General features: G+C 41.4%; 1 protein-coding gene across 1 annotated transcript; it reads left to right on the forward strand.

Moving 5' to 3' along the window:
* Nucleotides 1–8,343: 8,343 nt before the first annotated feature.
* On the forward strand, nucleotides 8,344–14,451 carry drgx (dorsal root ganglia homeobox). The gene is made up of 6 exons (XM_042323698.1): nucleotides 8,344–8,386; nucleotides 9,407–9,510; nucleotides 9,973–10,074; nucleotides 11,899–12,074; nucleotides 12,588–12,700; nucleotides 12,830–14,451. Exons 1-6 carry the CDS (start codon nucleotides 8,344–8,346, stop codon nucleotides 13,231–13,233), a joined length of 942 nt encoding a protein of 313 aa, XP_042179632.1. The 3' UTR covers nucleotides 13,234–14,451.
* The last annotated feature ends 809 nt before the right edge of the window (nucleotides 14,452–15,260 follow it).

The raw sequence follows: 15,260 nt of genomic DNA on the forward strand, positions 1-15,260 counted from the left end.
CATTTTTTTGTACATTAAAATAATACAGAAATACAGTGTAATTACTATTGTTGCTGGAAACGGCTGATTTATTTTATGGAATATCTACATAGGCCCATTATCAGAAACCATCACTCCTGTGTTCCAATGGCCCGTTGTGTTAGCTAATCCAAGTTTGACATTTTAAAAGGCTAATTGATCATTAGAAAACCTTTTTGCAATTATGTTAACCCAGTTGAAAACTGTTGTTCTGATTTAAAGAAGCAATAAAACTGGCCTCCTTTAGACTAGTTGAGTATCTGGAACATCAGCATTTGTGGGTTCGATTACAGGCCAGAAACAAAGAGCTTTCTTCTGAAACTTGTCAGTCTCTTCTTGTTCTGAGAAATGAAGGCTATTCCATGGGAGAAATTGCAGAGAAACTGAAGATCTCATACAACACTGTGTACTACTCCCTTCACAGAACAGCGCAAACTGGCTCTAACCAGAATAGAAAGAGTGGGAGGCCCCCGGTGCACAACTGTGCAAGAGGACAAGTACATTAGTGTCTAGTTTGAGCAACCGATGCCTCACAAGTCCTCAACTGGAAGCTTCATTAAATAGTACCCGCAAAACACCAGTCTCAACGTCAACAGTGAAGTGGTGACTTTGCTGAGAACGCTACCTGCCCGCATGCATATAGTGCCAACTGTAAAGTTTGCTGAAGGAGGAATAATGGTTTGGGGCTGTTTTTCATGGTTCAGGCTAGGCCCCTTAGTTCCAGTGAAGGGAAATCGTAATGCTACAGCATGCAATGACATAGAAGATTCTGTGCTTTTTACTTTGTGGCAACAGTTTGGGGAAAGCCTGTTCCTGTTTCAGCATGACAATAGAATAGAATAAAACTTTATCGTCCATCCAGGATGGACATTTTTCTTTGGCATCACCTTCATTAAAATAATCACATACATTCTCACATCATACACATTTAAACCAGTCAGTCCATCATGTTGCATACACTAACAACATGGAAGACATTAATTCACTCACAAACGACCACTGTCCCAACTGCACTCGATAGATAAGTACATATACCGATACAATTGACTTTGCATTTAGTAGTTCAACAGCACAAGGAATGAATGAATGTTTGAACACGTTCTTCTTGGCTACCCCTGTGCACAAAGCAAAGTCCATACAGAAATGGTTTGTCGAGATCAGTGTGGAAGAACTTGACTGGCCTACACAGAGCCCTGACCTCAACCCCATCGAACACCTTTTGGATGAATTGGAACGACAACCACGAGCCAGGCCTAATCGCCCAACATCAGTGCACGACCTCACTAATGCTCTTGTGTCTGAATGGAAGCAAGTCCCCGCAGCAATGTTCCAACATCTAGCAGAAAGCCTTTCCAGTGGAGGCTGTTGTAGCAGCAAAGGTGGGATCAACTCCATATTAATGACCATGATTTTGGAATGAGATGTTTGACCAGCATACTTTTGGCCATGTAGTGTATTTATACCAGCATTTCTTTAGAAAGTTTACACCAACACTGGTATGTTGAAAGCTATACGTAAAGAAATACACTTTTAGTAAAATACAAGTATATGTAATTGGATTACTCGTCTACACAACTTAAATTGGTCTATTGAGCTGAGCAATGGGTTTAATACAGAGTGCTGGTGAGTCCTTACTCCACCCACTCCATTCACTGCAATGCAATACACAGCATATGAGTTATATATTGGCTTATAGAGAAGAAATATAATGCCACTGTAAAAGTGGGGTAGGGATTACTCAATATGGTCTGTAGAATCTAAATAGGGTTTTATTTCTTGGGGGGACTGAGTCTACATACCCAGCCAGCACTTTTACTCCACCCATTCCAACAGTCCCAACGCAATACACTGTTGGCCTATAAATTACATATTGGCTTAGAGGGGTAAAAAAGACTGCCGATGTGCATTGTGTCCTATGGAATGGGTGTAGTAAAAGGCCAGCAACACTCCGTATTATTCAATGCCCATGAAATTATACCATACCGATTCCACAGACCCTACTTTTTTCACTGTAAGACCAATATTGTAACTCATATGCTGTGAATTGCATTGCAGTGAATGGAGTGGGTGGAGTAAGGACTCACCAGTGCTCTGTATTAAACCCGTTGCTCCGCTCAATTGGCACAAATAATGTTTTTTTCACTGTAAGACCAATATTGTCAACATACCAGTCTGAACATTGTATTTTTCAAGTAGCCTTAAAATAATGTTTTAAACATTTAACAAATATTCCATAAATTCTTTCTTGCATTTGAAGCACAATAAAAATCGACATTGATTAAAATGTCATATCTTTTGAATGAGTATCCATCCACCTTGCAATGTTAAGAAATGCGTGCTTTTATTTAGGTTTCTTCATTACCATAGGAAAGTGATGTCATGCTTAGTGCTGTTTGAAGGATAGTAGTCAGAGATTGACTCTAGAGAAAAATACAATATACATGGAGTGTACAAAACATTTGGAACACCTTCCTAATATTGAGTTGCACATCCTTTTTCCCTCAGAACAGCCTCAATTCGTCGGGACATGGACTCTACAAGGTGTCGAAAGCATTCCACAGGGATGCAAGCCTATCCTTGTGGCATGGGGCATTATCGTGCTGAAAAAAAACAATTTTAAAATGGATACACCAGATTCAGATGTCCTGAAATGTTGCTCCACTTTTACCAATGGGCCCATTGTGTGCAATGTTGACACGTGGCATAATGGATGCATGTACTCGTTGTTTTCTCCATACCCTAGTCCTCCCATCAGCATTACATGGCAGGAACCGGATTCATCAGACAATGCAATGTTTTCCAATTCTCCAGTATCCAGTGTTTTTGTTCCTGAGCCCACTGCAGCCGCAACTCTATAAGGTCGTCGGCTGTTCTCCCAATTTGTGTCAATGTACGACGAGTTGTGCATTATTTTATTGGTCTTTGGGATCCAATGTTGTACTGGACTGTCAGTTGACTAACTGTTTCCCGCCCGTCTGTTGCTCTGCACAATTCGTGTCAACCTTCTTCTGTCCTCTTTCATCTGTGACCCATTTTAGACCACTGGTCTGCCATTGGCTGGATGTCCTTTGGGTGGTGGACCATTCTTGATACACACAGGAAACTGTTGAGCATAAACAACCCAGCAGCGTTGCTGGTGCTCCCGGCACCTACTAACACCGCGTTCAAAGCACTTCAATATTTTGTCTTGCCCATCCACCCTCTGAATGGCACACACACAATCCATGTCACAATTGTCTTGAGGCTTAAACTTTTTTTTTACCTGTCTCCTCCCATTCATCTACATTGATTTGAAGTGGATTTAACAGGTGACATCAATAAGGGATCATTGCTTTCACTTGATCAGTCTGTCATGGAAAGAGCAGGTGTCCCAAATGTTTTGTACACTCAGTGTATATTAGTAATACAATGGATATTTGTGGTATTATACATTGCTATGTTGTCGGATTTTGAAATATTCCAAAATGAATATTTGTGCTGCTCTTGGAAGAATGAATATTGAAACAAAAGTTGATGCGTTCATTCATACATTTCCTTGGGAGTATCAAGGGGGGAGGTCAATTGAAATGCTCTCCTATACTATCTTCTCTTGTATCGACCCAAGATGTAACGACTTGATTTTTCCTGTTTTTTAAGGCTGTTGAATATCTTGATTTTCTAAAACCAAGGGGAGATTGTGGTGAAATATGACATTGTAATAACTGACATCGTAATCAAACCTGATCTACCTCAATACCACAAGAAGCTGCTGAGGGGAGGACGGCTCATAATAATGGCCGGAATGGAGTGAGTGGAATGGTGTCGACCACATGGAAACCATGTTTTTGATGTGCTTGATACCATTCCGTTGATTCAGTTCCAGCCATTAGTATGAGCCCGTCCTCCCCAATTAAGGTGCCACTGGCCGCCTGTGCTCTATGCCCAGCATGGTCTCATAGGCTAGACATAACATAGTAAACGTAAATCCGGGACAAGCAAATTAGTGTGATTAGTTTTGTTTGGTATGGTTACATAAAACAGAAGGTTAATTAAGGCCAAAACTAAAGTTGGGTGAGCGTGTAACACAAAAAATAGCAGCCCAAAGGTTGCGTGTTCTAATATTATCACGGACAACTTTAGCATTTTAGCTCATTAGCAACTTTAATACATCTTACGAATTGTAATTCCATAACATACCATATGAAATGGATGATGGACATCCACAAATGAATACATACCAATATGAAACATAACATATCATACCAATTGCAGTGTCCCGGATTTACATTTACTCTGTTTTGTCTACACCCGAGTCCAGGTTGCTGTATCTGTCAGTTGTGTAGATAGATAGAAATGTGTAGATGCCAGCTTTTATAGACACAAAACATGACTGCATTTCATAATGAAGGAATAAATCATCCATGAAATCTAGTGAATAGTGTATTTATTTGTTTCTAAGTCTATGGAGATCCCTATTTTTTTCTAATTGTATAATTCAAACCACATACTTATACTCTGTTGAAAATATTTATTCATAATTTATCTTAAGTTATCTTTCAAAATAGCTTTTCTTTTCAAATCAATTCATCCCCCTTTCTACGACACTCATGAGCAGTAGCAGCTCACAGGGGCTTTCTTAAATCACACCTGCCTTTTACAACCGCTGAGCAATGACTTTACCCAACCACTATTAACCTATATTAGTTATTATGAACAGTGCATTTGACTATCAACGGTAAAAACACTACACACAGCTTTTTTTTCCCGTGTCGGCATACATGGATGGGAGAAATATATTGATTTGTCCAAAATGGAATCAGATTGATCGCTTTAGTTCTTTTGAGCTCAAATAATTAAAAGCATGCACTATTATACTTTACTTTAGGATTTTCTTTTGGAGCATAGCTTTTCCTGTGTACCAAATGAAGCTCGGCAAAAACCTATGGCCCAATTCCGAAAACAATAAGTAGACTTGCGCAACTGTGCTGAACAAAAAATTTAAATGCAACATGTAAAGTGTTGGTCCCATGTTTTATGAACTGAAATAAAAGACCCCAGAAGTTTTTCATACGCACAAATAGCTTATTTCTCTCAAATTTGGTGCTCAAATTTGATTACATCCCTGTTTACTGAGCATTTCTCCTTTGCCAAGAAAATCCATCCCTCTGACAGGTTTGGCATTTTAAGATGCTGATTAAACAGCATGATCATTACACAGGGGTACCTTGTGCTGATTACAATAAAAGGTCACTCTAAACTGCAGATCACAACATTTGTTACACAACACAATGCAACAGATGTCAAGTTTTGCGGCAGCATGCAATTGGCATGCTGACTGCAGGAATGTCCACCAGAGCTGTTGCCAGAGAATTTAATGTTAATTTCTCTACCATAAGCCGCTTCAATGTCATTTTAGAGAATTTGGCAGTACTGGACTCACACCCACAGACCACGGGTAACGTGTAACCAGAAAGGGAAGCTCAAGTGCATGCTCGTGGAGAAGTGTGCTCTTCACGGATTAATCCCGGTTTCAACTGTACCAGGCAGATGACAGACCGTGAGTATGGTGTTGTGTGGGCAAGCGGTTTGCTGATGCCAATGTTGTCTGCGGTAATCCTTGAACAGAGTTCCCCATGGTGGTGGTGGGGTTATGGTATGGGCAGGCATAAGCTGCGGATAAAGAACACAGTTGCATTTTATCAATGTCAATTTGAATACAAAGTGCTACTGTGGTGAGATCCTGAGTCCCATTGAAGTGCCATTAATCAACAATCAACAAGCTGATCAACCCTATGAGAAGGTGTGTTGTGCTGCATGAGGCTAATGGTGTTCACACCAGATACTGACTGATTTCCCTATATGAACTAACTCAGTATAATGTTTGAAATTGTTGCGTTTCTATTTTTGAGAGTGAGAGTTATGCTAATAATCATTCTGATTGAAATATGTTCTATTTATGACCATAAATTCATATGAAGTTAGTCAATTATTTTCTGATAGTCTACTTTTTTGCTCCTGGGTTCTAGAACAAGTTAACATCAACGTGGAATAGTCTTCCAGTCTTTGCCCTAATGCTAGTTAGCATTGGCTGCCAGAACTACCACTAGTTTCCTTCAGATGTCCAGATGTTCAATGTCCGGAGACATTAAAATGGTATCCAGGAGTTCATCTGAGTCTGGGCATGTAAAACAAGGGCTTAAACGCAGGGAAACTCGCAGTATCCTTGGCTTGCGCACATCACAATGAACGTGGTTCTAGCATTCTTCAGCCGCCAATCATCTAGCACGCTGTGTTTTAGGGACCTCCTGCTTGCCTTGACATCTGACTGCCGACATTTTTTCCACGCGATTCTACATGTAAAATCGTTTGGCACTCAGTTCGCAAATGATGTTCAGAGGGGCTAAATAGCGTACTCTTTGCCAGATAACGCTATTGTTGTGTTTGAGCCCTTCTGTAAATGAGTGACTGGGAGAAAGCTGCAGTTTACACTGACAGACTTCACATGATAAAGAGGGTCGTTACTGACACACACACACACACATAGATTAAATATCTCTATACTATTAGAAAAAACAATTCTAAGAGTAATACACTTGATTTCAATTTTCTCCTTCCCTTTAGTCGAAAGTCGTAATAACAACTTTATTTTCAGCCGTGCATAAATTAATTACATGCATTTAATAACCAAAATATCATTATTATTCCCCCTTTTAATATAATAAATGCTGCACACAGGGGATGCACTTAATAGCGCATGGGCCGTAACTGCCCATTACCCGACTGTAACGATATTACAGACCCAATTACCTGCCATTAGACCGGCTTCTCCACCTTATGTGCGTTGATCCAATCCCACCCTCCTCTTTCAAATTTCAGGTGCAGTTTGGAGCCTCATTTCGTCTCTCCATGGAGACTCCAGCGTCTGTGCTGTGATGTCCCAGATGCGCTTTAAAACTAATTGAAATGGTCCCGTGGTATATCGTTTATCCGTGGAAGCGATATAAATCGTGGGACCCCTTGCTGTGAAGAAAATCAAAATTCTGGCCATTGTGAATGTTATGATATGCGCAGCCCGTTGTAAAGTGGACCCGGTAACCCACCTAAGGAGCAATTAACGGCCTGGCAGTCAATCTCAAACCCAACAGAAGTCATCTTAGATTTTTAATATAGAAGCAACCAAATAAAGTGTGTGTGTGTGTGTGTGTGTGTGTGTGTGTGTGTGTGTGTGTGTGTGTGTGTGTGTGTGTGTGTGTGTGTGTGTGTGTGTGTGTGTGTGTGTGTGTGTGTGTGTGTGTGTGTGTGTGTGTGTGTGTGTGTGTGTGTGTGTGTGTGTTTATGGTCAGGGAATAACCACTGACATAACAGCGGAATAATCTGCAGGGGAAAATATTTGAATTCTCAGATACCTGGGAGAGTTGATGTTTCTCTCACACACACGGAGAGAGAGAGAGTGAGGGAGGGAAAGAGGTCCCACTCACAGTGAGAAGACAAAGCCGCGGTAATCCGATTAGAACCAATTAAGCGTGAGATTCTAAAGGCAGCAAGAGCTGAAAGCCTCAACTCGCCGAAGACATCTGGACACTCCCAGAGAGAGAGAAAGGCAGAGTAGATACACTCAGATAGGGATGGTGTGGGGAAAAGAGGGGAGTGAGTAAGAGAGGTTGTAGAGAGAGATAGTGACTGTTAAAGTGGATTTGCCGGTCCCTCAGACATACAGGAAAATCTTCGCGTCCTCAGCATCCTCTCCTCCTCGCGCCCTGGACCAGCACAAGACAAATACACAGCAGGTATGACAGACAGACGGAATATTCTATCATAGACAGGCTACATGTTTCATACAATTTACTATCATTTATTACATTTTTTTGCAAGAGACATCTAAGCATTATTTCTGATGTGTCTCTTTATAACATTTGGTGAGCGCTGCCCTGTCCCATCCTTGTGGACAATTTTGATGAGGATTAATCTCCGCTAATAACTTTGGTGTGAGCACATTGCATGCTATTTCATGTTTTATTCCAGTGTTTTATAGCCTAGTAATTTGGTTTGTTACGCAAACTACTTATTGTTCGTTAATTTCGGGGGAAGAGTAGGGAGTTTTGCGGAGTTTTTTTCTTCCTCTATTTTGTCATTAATATGAACATTGTAATAATTACACTGATTAGGCTTACAATGGTTGTATTTTGGCCCGTTCCACTGTCAAATATTGATGCAGACCGCTTGGACACATCTTGACTCGTTATTCTCTGATTTGCGACTGAAATTATTTGATTTCTTTTCAGATTTCTCAGTGACATCGGGCTTTCGTACACATCTCCATAGATAAACAAAGCCCATAAAACCATCATGTTTTACTTTCATTGTCCCCCTCAGCTGGATGGAGAATGCTGTCGGACTAATACGTGTAAGTAGACCATAGCCTAATACTGCAACTTTTGGGACCGCTTCTCCATAGATGGGCTAGAATGTGTTGACAGTTTTGATTTGGAAATAATAAATGTAGGCTACATCCTATAACTTCTATTTCCTTGCAATTGAGTTCAAATATTTGCAGTTTGACGCTACCTCGGAATTTGCTGTAAGAAGAGTGGTTTAAGGGTTATGACTCATGAAAACTGTAAACATCTGAATAACATATTTGTATCCACTTTTTAAATTGTGGTAAATAAAGTATGTGTGTATTTATGTGTTAGCACCATTTCGTGTAAAATACTATACAAATGTTAACTTGATATAGCTGTGATACTATATGTATATACCACAGCTATATCAAGTTAACAGTTGTATAGTATTTATATATATATATATATATATATATATATATATATATATATATAAATATATTACTGCATGTTCCATAAATGTTTTAAGCGGTTGTCGCGAGTTTTTGCTTGCCTTTTAAGATTATACTTGTTTTTGAAAAAGCATGTTTTAATAGCGTATTTTTGTTTGTTTTATGAACCCACCCTAGTTTAAAATGTGTGTGTGTGTGTGTGTGTGTGTGTGTGTGTGTGTGTGTGTGTGTGTGTGTGTGTGTGTGTGTGTGTGTGTGTGTGTGTGTGTGTGTGTGTGTGTGTGTGTGTGTGTGTGTTAGCCCCGGGGCTGAGGCGGGTGTGTTGTCCCGTCTGCGGCCACAGATGTTGGGTGTCATGCCTCTCAGACCGGGACATCAATGTTGTATGGCTCTAATAAGAGGAATATACAAGCAGATTATAGTCCGTTTCAATGGGCCATCCTATTTACTGACATCCGAAAAAATGAACTCCTGCTTGATCCCTTCGTTTCGATGTGTTCGTTGCAAAGTGTTTCTATGTCAGGTTTAGACTGAAAACAAACACAAATGTATTCAATTTATTTCTCTAAACAAGTGTTTTTATTGAAACATTTCTTCGATGATTTATGTTTTCAGTGAACACCAACGGGTTTGCCAACCATGCCTCAGCAGGTGATTTTGATGACGGCTTTCTGCGGAGAAAACAACGTAGAAATAGGACAACATTTACTCTACAACAGGTAGCAATCAATTATAAAACTCTTGACTGCTTAAAAATATCACTCTGTACATTGGTTATAACGAATTTAATCTTATGTGAGCAAAACCATGCATTAAGGCTAGCTAGTTTATACAAATGTAGGCCACATATTTCCATAATATTGTTGATTATTATTAACGATTATTATAATGATGCTTCTCATTATTTCCGCCGTAATAATAAAATGTAGCCTATCACTTCCGTATTACTTGCACTTATTCTAGTTAATAGCATTTTGTTGCCTAGTTACGCGATTCACATGCCAATATATAGGCCTATCGCTTCTGAAAGTAGGCTAGGGCACTTATCAAAACAGGCATATTTTGTATATTTCGTTCGAAAACCAACACACCCACATAAAATATACCATTGTGTGTAGTGTCGTGAATAATAAACTCACATCACTTTAAAACTCTTAATCTCACATTTCTCTCGTTCTCAGTTGGAAGCTTTGGAAGCTGTTTTCGCGCAGACTCACTACCCGGATGTTTTCACGCGCGAGGAACTGGCCATGAAGATCAACCTGACGGAGGCGCGTGTCCAGGTGAACACGCACGCTCACGCACACACCGGAATGAGGCAGTGGGCTCTGAGAGCACGTTTGACCAGAGAGAGGAGGGTAAATTAAGGCACTCTGTCATTCTCCCGATGCTCTTTAATAACATCAACATAATGGTGAATATTAGATCAGGTTGATTAATCGGTCATTCATAATTAACCAGTGATAATGTTCTTCACTAATTTGTCCGCGTCTCAAAACAAAGGTACATTAAAAAAAACACATCATACATGTGCGTCCATTTCCGCAGCTCAGAAGAAGAAAAAAAAGAAAAAGGGATGCTTTTAAAGAGGGCAGTAGATACAAATGTTAAGACAGCATTAAATACGCGCTCACACACACCCACCCCTTTACATTGTTATTATTATTTTTGGGGCAATTTATAACTGCCCTGCCCTCCACATATGTGTGGTTATAAACTTGGCCAGTTGTAATTCAATTCAGTGTGTCCTGTATGTAATTTCCTGCATTCCAGATTTGCTTTTGGGTTTTGTTGTGAGCGCAGATCTAATTGTAGGAAATATAATAGTTAGGCTTTGCTTCCCCTGGGTCATCTTACTATTGCTTAAAGCCGACAGCGCGCGGGATAATGGAATCCCGAGCTGTAAATTAGGGATTGTAAACAAATTATTCCGGTCTAATCCGATTACAGCATTCCTATTATTAAATCTGAACATGAATCGGCTGCAGCATGCAGGGATATTAAACTTACATTATTATTAGAAAATAAATGTCCTTTCTGTTGTAGTGTTGTTGGCCCGTCTTTATTGTATCGTGTCAATGGGTTTCCCCCTCCTTAAAGCAGGTGCCAAATGGAGATTAATGTAGCAATTACCAGCCATTCAGAGAGACGGGATCACGACTCTTTAGCTGTAAGGTGCAGGGGTGAGATAGCCTGCCTCACAATCACAACAAGCCGCGGTATTGTTGTCCTGACACTAAACTAAACTGTTGTCCTTTTTTCTTACATTGACTGAATGGGATTCGTTTTTTTGGTTGTTGACGTCCTTATACCTAGGCTTTTGCACAATGGTGACTGTTCTGTCCCGCACAGTTGCTCCACCCCTTTCCATTCACACACATCATGATTAATGCGTGTGGGAGTGCAGTCTTAATCGAATCTGATGTTGTCAAACAATCACTAAATAGGGGAATAAACGACTTCATCACAGCTCTCTCTCTAAAGCGCCCTGACTGTCAGTGGGAAGTCATTAAAATATGAGAATGAAAAATTGCTCAATTAAATGTTGTTATAGGCAATGACCTTCTTTCAATTAGGATATAGAAGTTGGCAGTATGTGGCGGGCTGGAGACTATGGGTGGGTGAAGTTTGGGAGAAGTCGCAGTGCAAAGTCACTCAGGCAGAGAGCTTCGGTCTGACACACACACACACACACACACACACACACACACACACACACACACACACACACACACACACACACACACACACACACACACACACACACACACACACACACACACACACACACACACACAGCAACATCTTTATCTTTATATTATCATGATCCAAAAATGACATATCCTTTTGATGGATTTGATGACAAGACACAATAGACCCTGTCCATATTTCGGTAATGAGACATGGTTCATAAAATCTGTCTGTTTTCTGACCAACTGAATCTTACCTTCTGCTCCTGTGTGCATAACTACAAAGATGCTGGTCTGGGTTTGTAACATGTATACATCACAAAAGCAGGTATTTATTGGACTACTTAAGATTGTACACGGGAGAGAGATTGCATGGCGCAACAGTGAGTTTTTTACTTCCTCTCCTCTCCTGTTTAGGTGTGGTTCCAGAATCGCAGGGCCAAGTGGAGAAAGACAGAGAGAGGGAGTACAGACCCTGACGGAGGGAAGGAGCAGATGAACGAGGGAGGCACTCCTCCGTCCAGGAGTCTGAACTCCCAGTCTCCTGTGGATCAGAGCAGGAAACAGAAGGAGCCTTTGGAGATGCAGCAGAGGTAAGAGAACAGGGACAAGGACATAGGTGCATGAAGACAGGGTTGGCTGTATAGTCTAGCATAGAGTTTGTGGGGAGGCTTCCCCTACAGAGTTAGGCCTCTTCTTTTCCCATTGGCCAGTGATGTTGAAGCAGTCCATTGTCATGTGATGCTGAATGTCTCCAATTTGGGATCCTGATTTAGCAACAGTCCACTGTGCTTAAATCCCTCTCTCCCAGTGGCCAGTAACAATACAGCCGCTGTCCACTGTTATGTGGTGCTGAAAAGCAGGGTGCTGAGTGTACAGCTGTCTGTGCTGAAGTCTCAGACCAGCCCCTATTTGCTTGTTGTTTACTTCGGACCTTCCAAATGTGATTAAGTCACCACAAATGCTAACCCACTCCTCTTCCCCTCCTCTCACTCCTCTTCCCCTCCCTACTCCTCTTCACTTTCATTCAGTTGCAGGATAACCATAATCTCTTATCTCCTCTCGGAGTCATTTTAAACTAACCTCCCTCCTCTCTCTCCCTCCAGTATAAACCGAGCAGTGGGTCCTGGTGGTCCGTTCTTCCCCTCCTGTCTACCAGGAACCCTCCTGAACTCAGCCACCTATGCCCAGGCTCTGTCACATGTTGCCACAATGAAGGGTAAGTTAGCACAGCTAACAGTTAACATGACTAACACACTTGATAGTTAGAGGAGGAGGGTAGTGATGATGGACATACTCTACTGTAAAACAATATCCTGACCCTGTGTGTGTGTGTGTGTCTTACCAGGAGGTGGTCTGTGCTCATGCTGTGTTCCTGACCCCATGGGCCTGTCCTTCTTGCCCCCCTATGGTTGTCAGGGCAACCGTACGGCCAGTGTGGCGGCCCTGAGGATGAAGGCCCGGGAGCACTCAGAGGCCGTGCTACAGTCAGCCAACCTGCTGGGGGCCGGCCACGGGCATGGGACTGGAGTAGGAGGCATGTCGGTGCTTGGAGTGTCTGGTGCTGGGTTGACGAGGCCCGGGATGGGCCCTGCCCTGGGAGTAGTATCTGGATCAGTGTTGGGAGTCTCTGGAGCCGTGGGGAGAGGCTCCAGAGACGAGGCTCCCAGCCCAGGCTCCAAGACCCCGACTCAGGGTACCGGGTCTGACAAACACCCCCTCTGCCCCAAGGAACCACTGGAGAAAAAGTGAGTGTGTCTGTGTCGCCGCCCATTGGAGACAGACGTGCAGACAGTGTGGATGTACAGACGGAAGGACTGGGACTTAAAACTCCTGTGGTGTGAATGTGCCTCCTGTTACAACTACTCTCCCTCTACCTACTCCTCCTAAAGCACAACTATGGACCTAGTCCTATTACTACTGGAGCAGGGAGAGGAGTGGCTACCCAGATATCATACTCTATGGATTCAACTATCAAGATATTGTATGATTGTGATTTATTTATTGTGGGTGAATATTGCTGAATATCGTGGGGCCGTTGCGGTCCCCTTATAAGCACACGTACTGTACGTAGCTCATGGACTCTACATGGACTCTGAATAAACTGTGTGTGATGGAGACTACCACCCTGGCTAATAATGTGAATCTGAGGCATTTCCCCTTCTCTCTCATCTTGGCTACACGCTCTCCCCTGTGTATTAGGGTATTGTGTTACAGAAAGTCACCAGACAATGTAACATGTTATGTTCCTCTTTTTTTAAAACACATGTAAAAACACAATGTGAAATATTGACACTTCTATAGTTTTCACTGGAGTCATGGTCATCCGTGTTCAGGTTTTTAAGCCAGCGGCCAGAGAGAACGCGAACTACTGATTTATTTATGTCTCGTTTAACTGACAGTGGCAGTGTACATGAATCAACGTATTTGCTTTCACATCGATGTTAAAGTGCCACAGTTGAAGCTAATGTTGCTCTGTGGTCCCTTGGCTACGCTAACAGGGTAGGCTAACAGATATGATAACACAACAGTGGTGTTGATATCAGGGCTTTTGCTAATAGCAGTCTGTTAGCACGTCTGTGGCATTACTAGCGTTAGTCGACCCTGGATCACTTTAGTCCTGTTGTGACATGTTCTCTAAAACAATTAAAGATGTAGTCTCTCCTGTTGCCTACCGCCACGGCCATCTGCTCCTATCCATTATTCATCAGTTTCCCTTAAAGCTGGAGAAACTAGAGAACACCACTCATAACCTCCTCTCTCTCTCTCTCTCTCTCTCTCTCTCTCTCTCTCTCTCTCTCTCTCTCGCTCGAGACGCATCGCCAGGTTACAATAGCCCATTAAACATGATACATGCTATTTATTAATACTAAAATGTATATTTACAAAACGATGGGCCTTTAAACCACGAGGCTCCTTCATGGTTCATCAGTGATAGTTGATTTATTAATTTAGCCTTTAAAAAATATATTAAACCTCTTTTCTGTGTTGTCTTTCACCAGATCGGCTAATAAGACATAAACCAATCAGATTGAGAAAACTTAATCGCAGGAAGAGAGAGTACACAGAGACCAGGATTTAGGCTGATTCAATTTGAGTCCTTGAGGATTTTCAGGAAATTACTTTTGATAATCAATAACACAATTAAGTCAACTACACACACATTAGCATGAATAATTGATGGTGAATTATGTATTACCACAAAGTACTGAGTTAATAATTAATGATGAGGGAGACACCCCGGTGACATGGAGGAGGGAGATAATGTCAGAAGTCCTGGCTCGAGCACTCACACTCTTTTATTCTCTCTATTCCTCTATCTTTCTCTCTCTCTATTTCTCTTGTTCTCTATCTATTTGTCTCTATATTTCTCCCTGTATCTTCTTTTTGTTTCTCTCTCTTTATTCATCTGTCCTCCTCCCTCTTCTCTATCGCTCTCGTCTTTTGCAATGAAATGTTCTGCATGCTGTGCATAGTTCATATATATGAATAAAGTGAAGACTTAATTGGATCTTTGAGTCATCGAGTTATACTGTTATAAAGTGAAGACTTCATTGAAGCTTTGAGTCACTGGGTTATATTGTTAGTGTGCTTATATCAGCAAGACCACTCATGATCTGTGGAGGCTGCTTCTTCTTCTTCTTCTTCTTCTTCTTCTTCTTCTTCTTCTATCTTTATGGGTTATTTTGTTCTATCACTCTTTAAACAAGACAAGCAAAATCTTCCACGAAACAAATAGCCGTGCATGTAGTTTGAGTTTGCATGATTATACTCTAAAA

This window comes from Oncorhynchus tshawytscha, linkage group LG06 (genome assembly GCF_018296145.1).
Source record: "Oncorhynchus tshawytscha isolate Ot180627B linkage group LG06, Otsh_v2.0, whole genome shotgun sequence".
Lineage (NCBI taxonomy): Eukaryota > Metazoa > Chordata > Actinopteri > Salmoniformes > Salmonidae > Oncorhynchus > Oncorhynchus tshawytscha.

What these genes read in the sequence shown, in the direction of transcription:
- drgx (XM_042323698.1), top strand. Translation starts at nt 8,344, where the DNA reads ATGTTTTACTTTCATTGTCCCCCTCAGCTGGATGGAGAATGCT. An exon ending in TGACGGAGGCGCGTGTCCAG is followed by an intron (nt 10,075 to 11,898) that starts GTGAACACGCAC and finishes TCTCCTGTTTAG; the next exon opens with GTGTGGTTCCAGAATCGCAG. An exon ending in CCTTTGGAGATGCAGCAGAG is followed by an intron (nt 12,075 to 12,587) that starts GTAAGAGAACAG and finishes CTCTCCCTCCAG; the next exon opens with TATAAACCGAGCAGTGGGTC.